Genomic DNA, 14,750 nt, shown 5'->3' with positions numbered 1-14,750 from the left:
AGGAGAATGAAGCTAGGACCAAAGCACCTGAGATCTGAGGACCTTTGTTTTCATTTCATTTTACTTTGCAGATATAAACTTCGATGTGTCTGGGCTTCACCAGATCTCCCGTCTTCTGCTGTGTGCTGCCGCACAGCCGAGCCAGCCAGCTCTCCCTGAAGTCGTGCAGCTGATAATTTGTCTCAGACTCATAAGGACACAGAAAAGCAATGGCTGTCTCCAATCTGTCATCTTCTCTCCCCAGAGTCTATCTTCTTTATAAATCTGTATGTGTGTATCTGGGGGAATAAGGTGTGGGGTGTGTGTGCATGTGTGTAGTATGCGTGCATGCATGTATGTGCAAGCTCTGGAGTGCGCACATGTTCTCAGTGGCCCCTTAGTATATTTTCTCTATATCTGAGTGTTTCCATTGCTTCAGAACATTCATGCGTGCTAGGAGATCAGTGCGTTGGTAAAGACCTGAGTTCGATCCCATAAGCCATGTAAGAAAGCTGGGTATGGTGGGTATGGTGGCATGTGGTGAACCCTAGCCAGTGAGAGCCCTTTCTCAAAAACTAGCACTCGCACACACCACTCACTATACACACACCATAGCACACGCTAATAATAATAGTGATAATGATGATCATTTCAAGCAAGATGGGAGCACCTGAGGAATGGCAGCTCAGGCTGACCCCTTGCATCCACACACATTTGCTCATCCCCACCAGCCCCTCACACCTGAAAAAGAATTTCTTTCTATTGTGGCATAGTCTTTCTTCTGACAAAAAGCTGCTCTTATTTATTCATCCAGTGCTGGCCACTTGAGCTTTTCCAGGTTGGGACAATTCTGCACCAAGCTGCTAAGAATCATTTTGTTTCCTCCTTGAGCCTCTGTGACTATTTTTGGACCACTTTGTGACCCGTAGAAAACACTGTTTAGGGTCCATTTCCAGGTCCACTAATTAACAGTTGTGTAACCTTGGGCCAGGTACATGACTGTTTTGCACTTCAAACAGACCTTATGGTAAAATACAGTCACAGGAAATGCCCTGACAAAAAGCAGCTTGGAGGAAGCATTTATTTATTTTAGCTCACATTTCCAGGTTTCAGCCCATCATTGTGGGGAGTTAAAGTAGCAAGAGCTTAAGACAGTGGGTCATATCCACAGTCAAGAGCACAGAGAAATGAGTTCATGCTTCCTTGCACTCAGCTGCATTTTCCACACTTACACAGTGCTTGACACCCTATCTAGGGAACGGTGGCTCATAATGGGCTGGGTCTTCCCACATCAGTTAATTAACCCAGTATAGACAACCTCTCAGGGAGACTCTCTTTCTAGGGGGTTCTATGTTGTGTTAAGTTCACAGTTAAAGCTAATCAACACAAAACCCCTCTCCCAAGTCATCAGAAATGGACCAGAAGTGATGACATCTTCAAATCAAGACAACAAATCACTAATCAGAGAGAACCGTGTTTCTGGGAACAGCAGAGCAGCTGCATGCCCTTCCATTCCAGGAATGGTAGCTTCATGGAATGGTGTGTCAGAGGCTCTGTCACCTCCCTCCAGCATCTTGCTGTCTCGCAGTTCCTTGTTTCACTTCCTGACTCAGAATAGATTCAAGGAGTGAACAACAGCAGACAGTAAATAGCTGCCGTTGTCCCCAACAGCCTCCAGCACAGTAGGACAGCCGTGCAACATGAATGACTCCGAGGAAGGGAGAGGACAGCAGCTGGGCCCCCTGGGTAAGACTGGACCTGGATTCTGGGGGCTTGGAGAGGGGTTTCGGTAGGGCCACCTTGAGTCTCCATTTGGAAGGCAGTAACTGACTCTCTGTCCACTCAGATGAGGAACACCTGATAACCAGCGGCACCAGATACTCCATCAAAGGCTTCAGATTCCAACCACCCTATGTCCTCAAGAGAGCTGCAGGTAAAGGAGTCGGGGAAAGACAGGTTTCCTCAGCTCTCTGTGCCCTGCGGAGTGGGAGAGTGGAAGTCTGGATCTCAAAGACTGAGGGAGGAGGAGGATGGAAACGGGACCTCTGGGTACTGTGGAGGTAGAGGCTAAGGACTGGCCTCCTGGGTTCTGTAAGGTGTGACTGAACTCAAGTCTTAGGAAGGGGAACGCTGTGGGTGCTGTGGAGTTGGAGGCTGAAAACTGGACTTCTCAGTCTAATGGAGGTGGGAACTGACAGCTGGATCCTAGATCCTGAGGATGTGGAGCCTGAAGGCTGGACTCCTGGGTCCTGTAGAAGTAGAGACTAGAACTAGACTCCTCAGTTCTACTAAGCAGAGATTGTGCATTTAGATTCTTGGTATTCTGCAAGTGGAAGCTGAGCTTTTAGAGTCCTGGGTCCTTGGGTGACCATCTGGGAGACTGAATTCCTGGGTCCAAGGAGAGGCTCTGAAATGTTCAGGGATGGAAACTTAGGCTCTTAAGTCCTGGGGTGTTGAGTCTGGAGGGATTGAATGATATTCTGAAGAAATTTGTCCTCCTGGGTTCTGGAAAGATAGAAGATGAGGTTCTGGACCCCCAGCTCCTGGGAATGATGGTGGCTGAAAACATAGAGTGATTGTCTAGGATATGAACTCCTGGTCCTGAAGAAGGACATGCTGGGCATTCCTTTGGGATTCTAGAGAGAAAAAAGAAAAATGAGGATTGAACTATTCAATTATGGGATGCTCGAGCTAGAAAAGAGTCTCGTATCCTAGGGAAGTGAAGGTTGGAACACAGACACAGTGGATCCCAGGGGAATGGAAGCTGTGGATCTGGGAAGAGGATGCTGGTGTCTATGGGTCATAGTGTGTCTATGGGACACTTGTGATGGAACTTCTACCTTCTCTCCTGCAGGGCATCTGTGCCATGGTCATGTCCCCTTCGTGCTGCAACTGTTCTGCCTCACACTTTATGCTGTTCTCCTTCTGGCTGTCCTTGTAAAAGGTCAGGCAGATCTGAGGGCTGGGGCTGCCTGTTAAGACCTTCCAGTTGGGCTGAAGGCCCATGAGGGAGGTAGGCTAAAGGCTAGGAGCTTCCAGGAATTTCTCAGAGCCCTTCTCATCTCTGTCGTAGAGGAGAGTCCTGGCTCCACTAGCTTGGCTGTTCAGTCTTCTCTGAATATCAGATTTCTTCATCCCCAAGAGGTATTAAACTAGAAGTTAGATAGACGGCTTACTGGATAAAGCTCTTGTCAAAGAAACATGAGGACCTGAGTTTGGATCCCAGAACACATGTGAAGCAGGACATGTCAGGCATGTTTCTGTACCGTAGCTAGGGTGAGATGTGTGGCAGAGACAGGAGAATCCTGGAAGCTTGCAGGCCAGCTAACCTGGTGTACACAGTGATGGACAAGAGACCCGTATCAAACAAGGTAGAAGGTCAGGACTGACACCCAGAGTTGTCTATCCTCGGACTCCTAAGGTGTGTGACAGCATGTCCATGGTCACAAACATTCACACATATGCACACCCACCTTCAATTTTTAAAAAGAGATTTTAAACAAGGTACTTTACTTTAAAAAAAAAATGTCCCTAGGAGACCAGTGCAGGCCAAGATTTATAATAAGTGTTTAATAACTGCAGATTTCTTTTCTTGTCATAGTCTCCAGTATTGCCAACTCCAAGGAACAAGAACAGGCAGAGAAGGAGAAGAGTAAACCAGGAGATGACCCAACTGAAGCCTCAAATAAGTAAGTGACTGGAAGGCAGGAGGCCCCAGGGACTCAGAGGGTCTCCATGTTACAGTGCTTGGTTTCAGCTACTACCCATCTCTGAACCTCCACCTCCTGTCACTTGATTTGATAACTTTGTGTAAAGAGGAGATAATGAAGGGGTTGGCAGTGTGGCTCAGCAGTTAAAACCACTTGCCATCAAGCCTAATGACCAAAGTTTCATTCCCAGGACTCCCAAGGTGGAAAGAGGGAACCCACCCCATCAAGTTATCATCTAACTTCCACATACATGCCATGGCATGGGCATAAATACACACAGAGACACATAAATTAGTTAGTTGATTGGCTGGTTGGTTGATATTAGGACCAATGGAAGCTAGTATTCAAAGAGAACTGTGTACATGGTTGGAACTCAGTTAGCTAGTCTCCAAAGGTTGGTTCTGAGCTCTAAGTTCATACATCTCCCTGTCTTGAGGAGATACCAGGACTTCCAGGATCTCTCAGGGAGTAGAGATTCCCAGGATGCTGTGTATCAGAAGCTCCTGCAGGACTTGAAGGCTGGGGGGTGGGGAGGGCTGGGGGATACAGGAACATGAGCAACCAAGTGCATGTCCATCCCGACCAACCTCCCCCAACAGATCGCCTGTGCTGCCCCTGCCCCTGGGACTGGACTCTCTTCCAAGGAAACTGTTACTTCTTCTCCAAGTTCCAACAGAACTGGCATGACTCTGTCACCGCCTGCAGAGAAGTGGGGGCCCAACTAGTGGTCATCAAAAGTGATGATGAGCAGGTACATCTGGTGGGATCCAAACTGACCACAGGCGTCTGAGGAGATACAGTTTGCTAGTTTGGATTATGGATGAGTGCTGCTTGCTCCACTTGGGAAAGGAAGTAGAGAAGAGTAGGAATGAAAGGTCCCAAGCACCATGTTTCACACACACCACCACCACCACCACCACCACCACCACCACCACCACCACCTCCACCACCATCATACAGCATCTGGATATGAGTGGGTGCTTTAGGTAACACAAAATGTAAGTGGTTTCTGTTGATATACTGGGAAGCACTGAATGACTTCCTTTATTGGACTTTAAAAGAAACTCCTATGTCTACCATTTGCCAGTTCGCCTATTGTAAATCTTGCCATCCTGACTGAATTCAAGTTATCAGTGGGACATTCCTCAATGCAGAGCTCAAAAGGTCATGTGCATGATCAGAAATGAAGAACTGGTATACCCAGTATTGAATTAATCCATCTGAGCATGCTCAGAACTCCTCATAAGGCAGGCAGACAATCCATCTGAACGTACTCAGAACCCCTCATAAAGCAGGCAATATTAGCATGTTCAATGAGAGGCAACTCAGAACAAGCAAGATACAGATGTGGAAGCCATGAGACCTTGTGCTACCCTGGAAAGATGAATATCAGACTACAAGCAGAACTTTCTGCTAAGAGGTGGGGCAGGAGAACTATAGGTGGACCACAAGGTAGGTAGCCTCTCCTGACTGCTTCTGTGCCCCTCCAGAGCTTCTTGCAGCAGACTTCTAAAGAGAAAGGCTATGCCTGGATGGGTCTGTCAGACCTGAAGCATGAAGGCGTGTGGCACTGGGTGGATGGTTCACATCTGCTGTTCAGGTAAACCTGGAAGAAGAGGAGCAGCCTATCGTGGGCAGTTACTTACTTCTGTTGCTTTGGTAAAGATATTTGGCTTAACATCAGAATTTCCCCAGGAGCCTGCCCTGAGAAAATCCTTCCCAGAATCCTGGGGAAGGTGCTATGTCCTATGTGGGGTTATCTGAGGGAAAAGAATCACCAGTTTCTTACATTCATTTACTTTATATCTCTAAAAAAACTTCTGTCTATATAGCTTCAGTTGCATGCTGACATTCAGTTCCTCTCTGTCCCTTCTTCTCTGTCCTCTCACAGCCCTTGTAAGCTCCCATGCTTTTGATCTCATCTTCAGCTTTGGTTTCTCCATCCATACTCATTTCTTCTCTTCCTACTCTCTTGACCTGACCCATCCTTATTCTCTACAGAAGATCTACCTTGTTCCTTTCTCTCTGGCCATGCAACTCCTCAGCCCTACCATCTACAGAAATTGTGTCTTGTTCTCTTCCCTCCAGCCATGCAACTGGAGCAGACCAGGAATCCTGCTCCAGTCTTTACTGCACCTGGTTATGCAAAAAGCCCTATTGTCCTGAGTCAATAGCTCTGTAATGCTACTAGGCCTGAAGGAAAGGGATGGTCTGAGCTTCATTTGCACAAGAAACAAAGCTATGCATCTACAGTTCACCTGTCTCCTAAGCTCTGTAGGGGTGTTACCTAGTAGATCAGCAGTAGGTCTGAGCTTATACTTTTTGCCTTAAGGTCTAGTAGTATATGAGTGCAAGAAACAGCTGAATATTAAAAGCTGAATAACACCAAATATTCCTTTATAAATGGCTTCCCTCTTGATGGATCCTTAACCTTTCTAGGTATAGCTTTATTATATACAGCTGAATGTCTATAAGAGAGAAAGAATTTACCTGGTTCACAGATCCAGGGGACATGTTGCGTCATGGTGGGGATGCATAGCAGTAGGAGCCTGAGGTGGCTGGTCACATGGCAATGGCCATCAGGAAGCTGAGAGTAATCAAGTGGGCCAGGCTATAAGAGCTTGAGGCCCCACTGATCTGCTTCCCCCAGGGGCTAAAGGTTCCACAGCCTTCTCAAACAGCACCAGCTGGGGACCAGGCCCTCAAACACTGAGCCTGCAGGAGGCACTTCACACTCAAACCACAGTGGCATCAGCAAATGCTGCATAAAATACTCCTTTGGGTATTTCTCCATACCCTAGCCCTCTAGGCATAAAAGACATTTACTCATGAAGGAAGGAATTCTTCATAATCATGTGCTGACAAGATGCCAAGTGCCTGGAAATCCACCAGCAGATATAGAGGAAGGGTTTGTAGCCCTCATGAGTCATCTAAATGAAGTATATTAATGGAAAGTCTATGGGATAATGTATTCTTGTTGCTGTAACTAAATACCTGACAAAATCAATGTGAGGAGTGATAGATTTGGCTCACAGTTTGAGGGTACAGTCCACCACAATGGTAAAAGGCATGCTGGCAGGAGCTTGAGGAAAGTGGTTGAAACTGGTTCCATGCCATCCATAGTCAGGAAGCAGAGGAAGAGATATGGATGCTGGTTAAAAACAAACAGGCACAGAGCAGTGGTGGCGCACACCTTTCTTTAATGCCAGCACTCAGGAGGCAGAGCCAGGCAGATCTCTGTGAGTTCGAAGCCAGCCTGGTCTACAGAGCGAGTTCCAGGACAGGCACCAAAACTACACAGAGAAACCCTGTCTCCAAAAAAACAAAACAAAACAAACAAAAACAAACAAACAAAGCAAAGCAAAACCAACCCCAGACTACTTTCTCCATTATGTGTACACACATGTGTGGGGCGGGTACATGTGCACATGTGTGGGAGCATGTGCATGTACACAGGGACGGGTTGAAGGCAAAAACTCTTATTCTGGTGTCTGTGGGAATGAACAATTAAAGCTGTATACTGGGCTTAGGACTGGCTAGTATGGAGTGTCCATGGTTTCTAGGATGTAGACGCTATTCCCGGTTCTATGGTCTTTGACTCTGGATAGGTACATAGGGGCCAAAAGTACAAAATCTGGGAATGGAGATGGTTAAGTCTGTGGAATATGAGTTGGCTGGTTATATTTGAAGAAGAAACTTCAGTAAAATTTGACCCCCTTCAATCATGGAAGATCACAAGGATCATGGGCCAAGGTCAAAGGACTTGGGTATCTCATTGAACCCAGAACAGGTCACATCTGCTGTGATGTATGAAGGGCAGATGTGACAGCATCCCCGTTTCAGTAATAGAAACATGGTCGAGGGGCCAGGCGATGGATGAGTTGATAAATTGCTTGTCGTGTATTCTAGCTTCATTTCTGTTGCTATGATAAAATAAACTGACTGAAAGCAAGTTAGGGGAGAAAATGGCTTAGTTCATCATTTATAATTTTCTAATTTCATTGTGGGGAAGTTGGGGCAGCTACTAACATCACATCCATAGTTAGGAGGAGAAAGGACTGAAAGCGTACATGCTCACTTGCATGCTGGATTTCTCCACTCTCATGCAGTTCAGGACCTCCTGCCCAGGTGGGGGCACTGCTCACGGTGGGCTAGGTCTTAACATAACTAAGAAAATCCTCCACACAGTCCCACAGGCCAACCCAATACAGACAATCCCTAAAACTGTCTTTGCAGGGGACTCTAAGTTGTGTCAAGTTGACAATGAAAACTAACCATCACATGGTACAAGTGTGAGGACCTGAGTTCCATCCCCTGAATCCACTTAAGAAAGCCAAGTGTTTGTCATCTCAGCCTGGAAAGGCAGAAACGGATCCCTTATGCTCACTAAACGGTCAGCCTCGCTGATTAGTGAATTCTCAAAAATTGAAGTGGAGAGTAACTAAAGATATCTGGGGTTGACCTATGGCCTCTATATGTACAACCATAAGTGTGTATATTTCTGCGCGCGCGCGCGCGCGCACACACACACACACACACACACACACACAGGAGAGGGAAGTGGGGAGAAATAGGGTTGATAAAAGGGAGGTGGAACTAACTATCATACTTTGATGGGTGTTAGCCAAGGAAATTTATGAAAAAAAAAAAGGAGCATTTAATTGGGGATTGTGGTTCCAGGGGGTTAGAGCATATGACCATCATGTAAGGAAGCATGGCAGCAAGAAAGCAGGCATGGTACTGGAGAAGCACAAGACAGAGAGGGCTAACTAGGAATGTTGTGGGCTTTTAAAACTGCAAAGTCCACCCTCAGTGATGCTCCTCCTCCAACAAGGCCACACCCATCTTTCCCAAACAGTTCCACCTATGGGGCCCAAGCATCCGAATGCACGAGCCTGTGGGGTTCTCATCCAGACCACTACAATTGGTTTTGCAGTTTCATGAAATATTGGAACAAAGGAGAGCCCAACAACGAGGGGGAAGAAGACTGTGCGGAGTTCAGAGACGATGGCTGGAACGATGTCCCATGCACAGTTGAGAAATACTGGATCTGCAAGAAGTCTGCTACGTCCTGCACCAAAAAATGATGTCTCATCTGTCTGTAGCACCTGGTGCCAAAATGACCCTGCAGGGTGACTGAACTTAACCCACAATGTATGCCAGCTCCTTCCTCTGTGAACATTAAGGTCTTAACTGGTTCCTCATTTGCCCTCCCATTTGCCCAGTGTGTGTGTCTGTTTGTGTGTTGGGGGGGGAGGGGTGCCTGCCCATGCACACGTGCACCAAAGGTCAGTCTTAGGTGTCTTCCCTGGCCTCCATCTTGTTTTTTTGAGACAGGATCTCTTGTTTTTGCCTTGTTGGTACTGACCAATTTGGCTAGGCTGGCTGGCCGACACACCCTAGGAATCCTCCTATCTCTGCCTTCTCAGAGCTTGCATTGGAAACATATGCCAGCATTCTATGTCTTTTAAAATGGGGGGGGGTTGATTCACAGATGGAGCTTAAGAGACAGTGATGGTGGGGTGCTGTGTAGCAAGAAGGACCCGTGGAAATTGGGTACCATTGAGCTGTTAGGTAGGGGCATCTTTTAAAGGATTTATGACAGAAACTGAGTGGGGCATAAGGAGGGGGTGAGCCGGGCAGTCCAGGTGGCCCACCCACCAGGTGCCTCTCAGTCTCAGTCACATCCTCATAGCTTCCAGACAAGGCTGAGACACAAGAAGAAACCAGGTCCCAGAATTCCCTTCTGCCATTCCTGGCCTCCATCAAGGACATCCTGGGAACTGCTGCGTTGACGGCCCCTGCCCCAGCTGGCCAATTTCTGTCTCCTCATCAGAACAAAATTAAAACTGTATCCATTAAGCAATAGTTCTCATGGCCACTTGGAAATCTCTGTTCCCTTTCCTGTCTCTGTAAAAGTCACCACTTCGGGGTCCTCCTGCACACAATTCTGCAACACCTTTCTTTCTACAGCTAGTTTGTTTTACTTGGCATGGTATCCCTAAGGCCCACAATATGGAGTCTATCATAACTTTTTCCTATTCACTCCCAAATAATATTCCATTGTGTGTGTGTGTGTGTGTGTGTGTGTGATGTTAAGCTTGGTTGTCAACTAACAATCTCCAGTCAACTAAGAGACAGGCACAACCATGAGGGTTTTTTTGGAAGTAAGGGGATTCTGATTGGTATGGCAGTGGAGAGGTGCAGATGTGCTCTCTGTTCTGGTCAAGTTCCAGCAATAACAGACTGTAACATGGAATTGTAAGCTAAATAAACCCTTTCTCCCCTAAAATGTTTTGGAGTAGTTTATCACAGCAACAGGAAACTTAATTAAGACCCAGCATCTCTCGGTGAACCTGGAGCTTGTTCCATCGACTGCGTAAGCTGCATAAGGCTGGCCAGAGTGCCGCAGCCATCCGACTGTGTAAGCTGTATAAGGCTGGCCAGAGTGCCGCAGCCATCCTCTTGTCTCTGCCTTTTCAGGTCTGGGGTCACAAGCATGAATTACCATGCCTGCCTTTTTACATGAGCTCTGAGGATTGAACTTGGCTCCTCATGCTCACATGGCAAACACTTTACCAGCTAAGCAGTATCCCCAGCCTGAAGATAGGAGTCTTTACAGAATTCATGATATGTAAGCATTTTCTCCCATCTGTGAGTTTCTCTTTTATTATTCTTCCTGATTTCAAGGAGAATTCTGGTAACTTTTTTGCAATATGAATGAAGCTCACTATGGTTTCTGTGAGTGTGTGTGTGTGTGTGGGGGGGGTGATACATGTGTGTGTACCTGTGTGTGTTCGAATGCACGTGCCCATGCCCATGCATGTGGAGACCAGAAACTTCCTCTACCACTGCCTGCTTTATGCCTTTGAAACAAAGTCTCCTCTGACTAATTGTAAAACACCTCCTTTTCAGCTAGGCTGGCAGCCAGCGATGTACACAACAATCCTCCTGTCTCCACTCCTACCCCAGTGCTGATATTAGATGGTCACACCCAGTTTCCGAGTTAATGTCAGCTGTCAATGGGTTATAAAAAAAGGAGGAGATAAAATTGAGAGGGGAAGGAGAGAGTCCAGGGAGAGTTGGTGGGAGGGGCATAGGAGAGTGGATATGACCTAAATACATTGTATAGGTGTGAGGAATCACTGGAGATCAAGTTAAAGACTGGCTGTTTGTTCAGGATATACATATGCGGAGAAGCACAGCATCTCACCTCAGGCAGTGCCTCCTTGGTGGTAAGTCACTCAGGGGCTTGGACTCCCAGTAGGAGGGCAGGATGAGAATGGCAGTGGGGGAGGGGGAAAGCCCTTGCTCTGGAAGCCTGAGGACCTGAATTTGATTCTCAGAACTCACATAAAGGTGGAAAGTGAGAACCAACTCCACAGAACTGTCTTCCGACCTTTGAGTGCATGCTGGGGTACCCCTGACACACTAGCAACAATAGTAGCAGTAGTGACGATGAAGAACGGCAGTCAACCCGGGGGTCTGTTTTCTGACTTTTATTCACCCCAGGTAAGGCAACAGTGATGGATCAAAGAAACAATTCCACTCAAATCTAGCTCAGTGAGCCATGAGTTTATTGGGATTACTTATAAGAGGCTCAAAGGCATCTTGACATTTTTTGTTTTCATTTAAATTAGCATGCTAGGCATTAGAAATTTCCTAACAGTTTAATATAATAACATAAATCTATGTTTTACTAGATTTTCCTTTCCAGGGGAGCTGACACTCTCTTCTGACCTCCATGCTCTCCCTTAGCTAAATTCTACATTGTGTGATTTAATGTCTCCTAGGCAAATCTGTTGGTAAATTCTTCATAATATCAATCACTTTGCATTTCTTCTACATCATTCCCACCTGTTAAAGCTATCAGAAATCTTTTATAAAGCTGCAATTTAAAATTCTGTGCCACAGGGAACTAAACACTCAGTGTCCTCCTGTTTCACCAGCAAACTGACTCCGAGGTCAGAACTACCTGTCAGAGCTTCTCAGCCTCTATCCAAGCAATGATAAGCTTGGTCAAACAGCTCAGACTGCATGGTCTGAATGACCATCCTAACAGTCAGAAGGAAGGGTTCTGTTAGAGACATTAGCCAAGCTTTTTAAATCTAGCAGCCATTCCAAGAACACCAGGAGCCTCTAGGACTTCCCTTTGTGTTAGTTATTCCACGGTGTTCCTAATCATTTCTGACCTGTTAGCACAGGAACAGCATTCTTCCTTCAAACGGGCACGTGACCCCTTTTACAGCTGTAAGAAATATATATCATCTACAAGGACCTGCTATTTGGATCCATAGCCAGCCATAGCTTGTTAAAGAAATCAGATAATATCTTTTTTGTAAACCTATTATTTCCAGATATATCAGAGCTAGTAAACTTCCTCATATCATACCAGAGTCCAGTCCTAGGGGGCCATCATGGCTAGCCCTATGGGAAGCATTATGACCAATATCACCATGAGTCCAAAGGGAAAAAGGGCCATCATGATCCCTGTCTCCAAATGTCCCCTGCTGAACTCTGAAACTTTCTGTAGTGATTAGACCTATTGGCATCCAAGTTTACAACTTGAGGCTGGTCCCATGTCTCTGGAAGGTGACTCATATAAACTGGGCTAGGTGGATTTTCACAGTCCAGGTCTCTCTATAGGTGGCGGGGGTCGGGGGGGCATTTCTTGGTCTCATCTACACAGCAGAAGACAGAGCACCAGATTCCAGCAGTCTTATTTCCCATGCATCCTTGCCCTGTATGCATACAAATTTGCTCTGATGGGGTCTGTGTCCCTTCCAATGGAAAGGGGAGCCCTTGAGCCTGGGGATGCCTCCATGTAAGTGTATTGTAAACTTAACCCACTTTATTGAACATTTAATTCTCCATAATTAATTTTTTTTTATACACCTGACTTTGAATATTATCTTATTTACTTTTAAACTTGTTTGAGTTACCTGTTTTAGGCTTAACTTTGACATAACCAGAATGACTGAATAGTGGGAGATATAAATTGGTCTCTCTCCAATCTGTCTCTGCAAATAAGTTACATTTCACTTGACATGGCTACAATTCTGGGAGATTATGCCTTAATTACCTTTGTTTCAACAGTTTAGTATAAATTAGCAACTCTCACAAGATTAGAATTTATAAACTAAGAAAATGTGTCCCTGTTAAGATTTTGTCTTAAAAAAACCTAATTTTAAAATGAAGATTTTTTAGTACCAAAATATATTTTAAACCACAAATATAGTTCATGGAGGTATGTAGGCAGAAAGTAAGTCAGGGTGTATGCTTGTTCCTAATTGGATGAAGGTGGGAAATATATCGCTTTGTGAGTTTGCCTTTATAAGCATCTGGCTAGTGTAACTTGTGGCCATTCTCTGGGAATCCCAGCTATGGACCTGGCCAGTATCCATCTTCCTGTCCAGTATTTACTAAAGCTCGATTCAAATTTGGCTCACAAGTTGTGGTAATGGTCTTATTCTCACCCAGATTAACATTTCATGGAGATAGGATAATAAAGACAGGGACAAAATCATAAAAAATTTGAAGCCAAGCCAGTGAAGGTCTGAATATGTTATATGCAAAGATAATGTACTTAATGCTGAAAATTTTAAGATGTTCCTATGAATATAAACTGACTTAAAGATCCATGTCTAGTTATGTATATCTTTGCTAACCTTCTTAAGCTTTAGCTATTTGGAGAAACTTAGTTATATAAGATCTGTGGTAAAAACTAATTGTACACCTTTTGTTCTTATGGATGTCCCTGTATGAGAACCAATCTCACTCTTCTCTCCTGTAATTATATTCTTGGTGCTAAATAAAAAAATGTTAAGTTGGTTTGGATTTTGCAAAAGTATACTATAAAAGGATCAGGAGAGCGAGGTGCCTAGATTCTCCATCCCAGCCCTCAACTCCAATAGTCACGTCCACTTTGGCAACACATTTGGAATTTCCATGACCCTGATCATGGCTCAGATGCAATAACCAAAGTAATTAATATTTATATGAGCTAAAATAACTGAAAAGAATATAGATCAAAATTATTTTCATGCCGTGTCTGAAATAAGTACTATTTTCTGTCAAATCAAAAGTTACTCTGACTCTCATGTACCACTAATGCAGCTGCAGGTTTTGCCTCTAAAAGCATTGCATCCTTGAGCTCTGACACCAGGAGATTCTGAGTTGTGAGTCTCCAGTCAAAATGAAAGGACTCATGGACTTGTCCATTGTTGTTATTGTTTGGTGGTCTTTGTTTGTTTGGTTGGTTTTGTTTTTTGGTTTTGGTTTTGTGTGGAACTCACTAGGTAGACTAAGCTGACCTCAAATTCAGAGACCTACCTACCTTTGCCTCCCAATTGCTGGAATTAAAGGTGTGAGCCCACTGTGCCCTTTGGGACTCATATAGTCTTACTTAGCTTAATCTCTGTTGTTTGTATCTTTCTCACATGGATTATTTCAAGATGAAAAACCATTTTTTAGATTGAAAGCATCCAGCCATCTTAATCTTTACATATAAATCCCCTTGATCAAACAATTTAACATTTTTAAGTACCATAAGATACAATAACAATAAATTTGCCATTCATTGAGAAAAGTTTTCCCTAAAAAAGATGAGGTGTTAAGCAATGTCTTTTTCGTTAGGACCTTTACCCAGTAAGTACAACAGCTTTCCCATTGTTGCATAGGTGGATTCTTTTCCTTTTAGACCAGGATTCCATCCTCCTTAGGGAGGGGCTCCCAGGTCTTAATTGGACCTTTTGTGTCAGAGAGAGAGAGAGAGAGAGAGAGAGAGAGAGAGAGAGAGAGAGAGAGAGAGAGAGAGAGAGAGAGAGAGAGAGAGAGAGAGATCTATGGGTCAGAAGCTCAGCCCTCAAGGGCAGATGGAGCAGACTTCAGGGATGCAAGTGAGTTTGCAATCTGGGTTATCTGGATCAATCCAGATCAATCAAACCAAAACAAGTAACGATCTTCTCACAGAAAACTCATTCTTCTTAAACAGCCTGCACAGAGGCGTCTCCACCACATACAGCGTTCCCTGACAAACAAGCCTCCATCCACTCTCCATTC

The 14,750-nt window shown here is 45.0% G+C and overlaps 1 protein-coding gene across 1 annotated transcript; it reads left to right on the top strand.

The window, feature by feature from the left end:
• Positions 1-1,679: 1,679 nt before the first annotated feature.
• On the top strand, positions 1,680-9,981 carry LOC114683166 (CD209 antigen-like protein C). The gene is given in 7 exon segments (XM_028857343.2): positions 1,680-1,725; positions 1,826-1,912; positions 3,581-3,630; positions 3,632-3,668; positions 4,289-4,440; positions 5,180-5,289; positions 8,626-9,981. Coding segments are annotated over 7 exon segments (633 nt in total). The 3' UTR covers positions 8,777-9,981.
• The last annotated feature ends 4,769 nt before the right edge of the window (positions 9,982-14,750 follow it).

This window comes from Peromyscus leucopus, chromosome 23, assembly GCF_004664715.2.
Source record: "Peromyscus leucopus breed LL Stock chromosome 23, UCI_PerLeu_2.1, whole genome shotgun sequence".
NCBI lineage: Eukaryota > Metazoa > Chordata > Mammalia > Rodentia > Cricetidae > Peromyscus > Peromyscus leucopus.
Note: the sequence above shows the minus strand (reverse complement) of the source record. Positions and strands in the feature narration are given on the sequence as shown.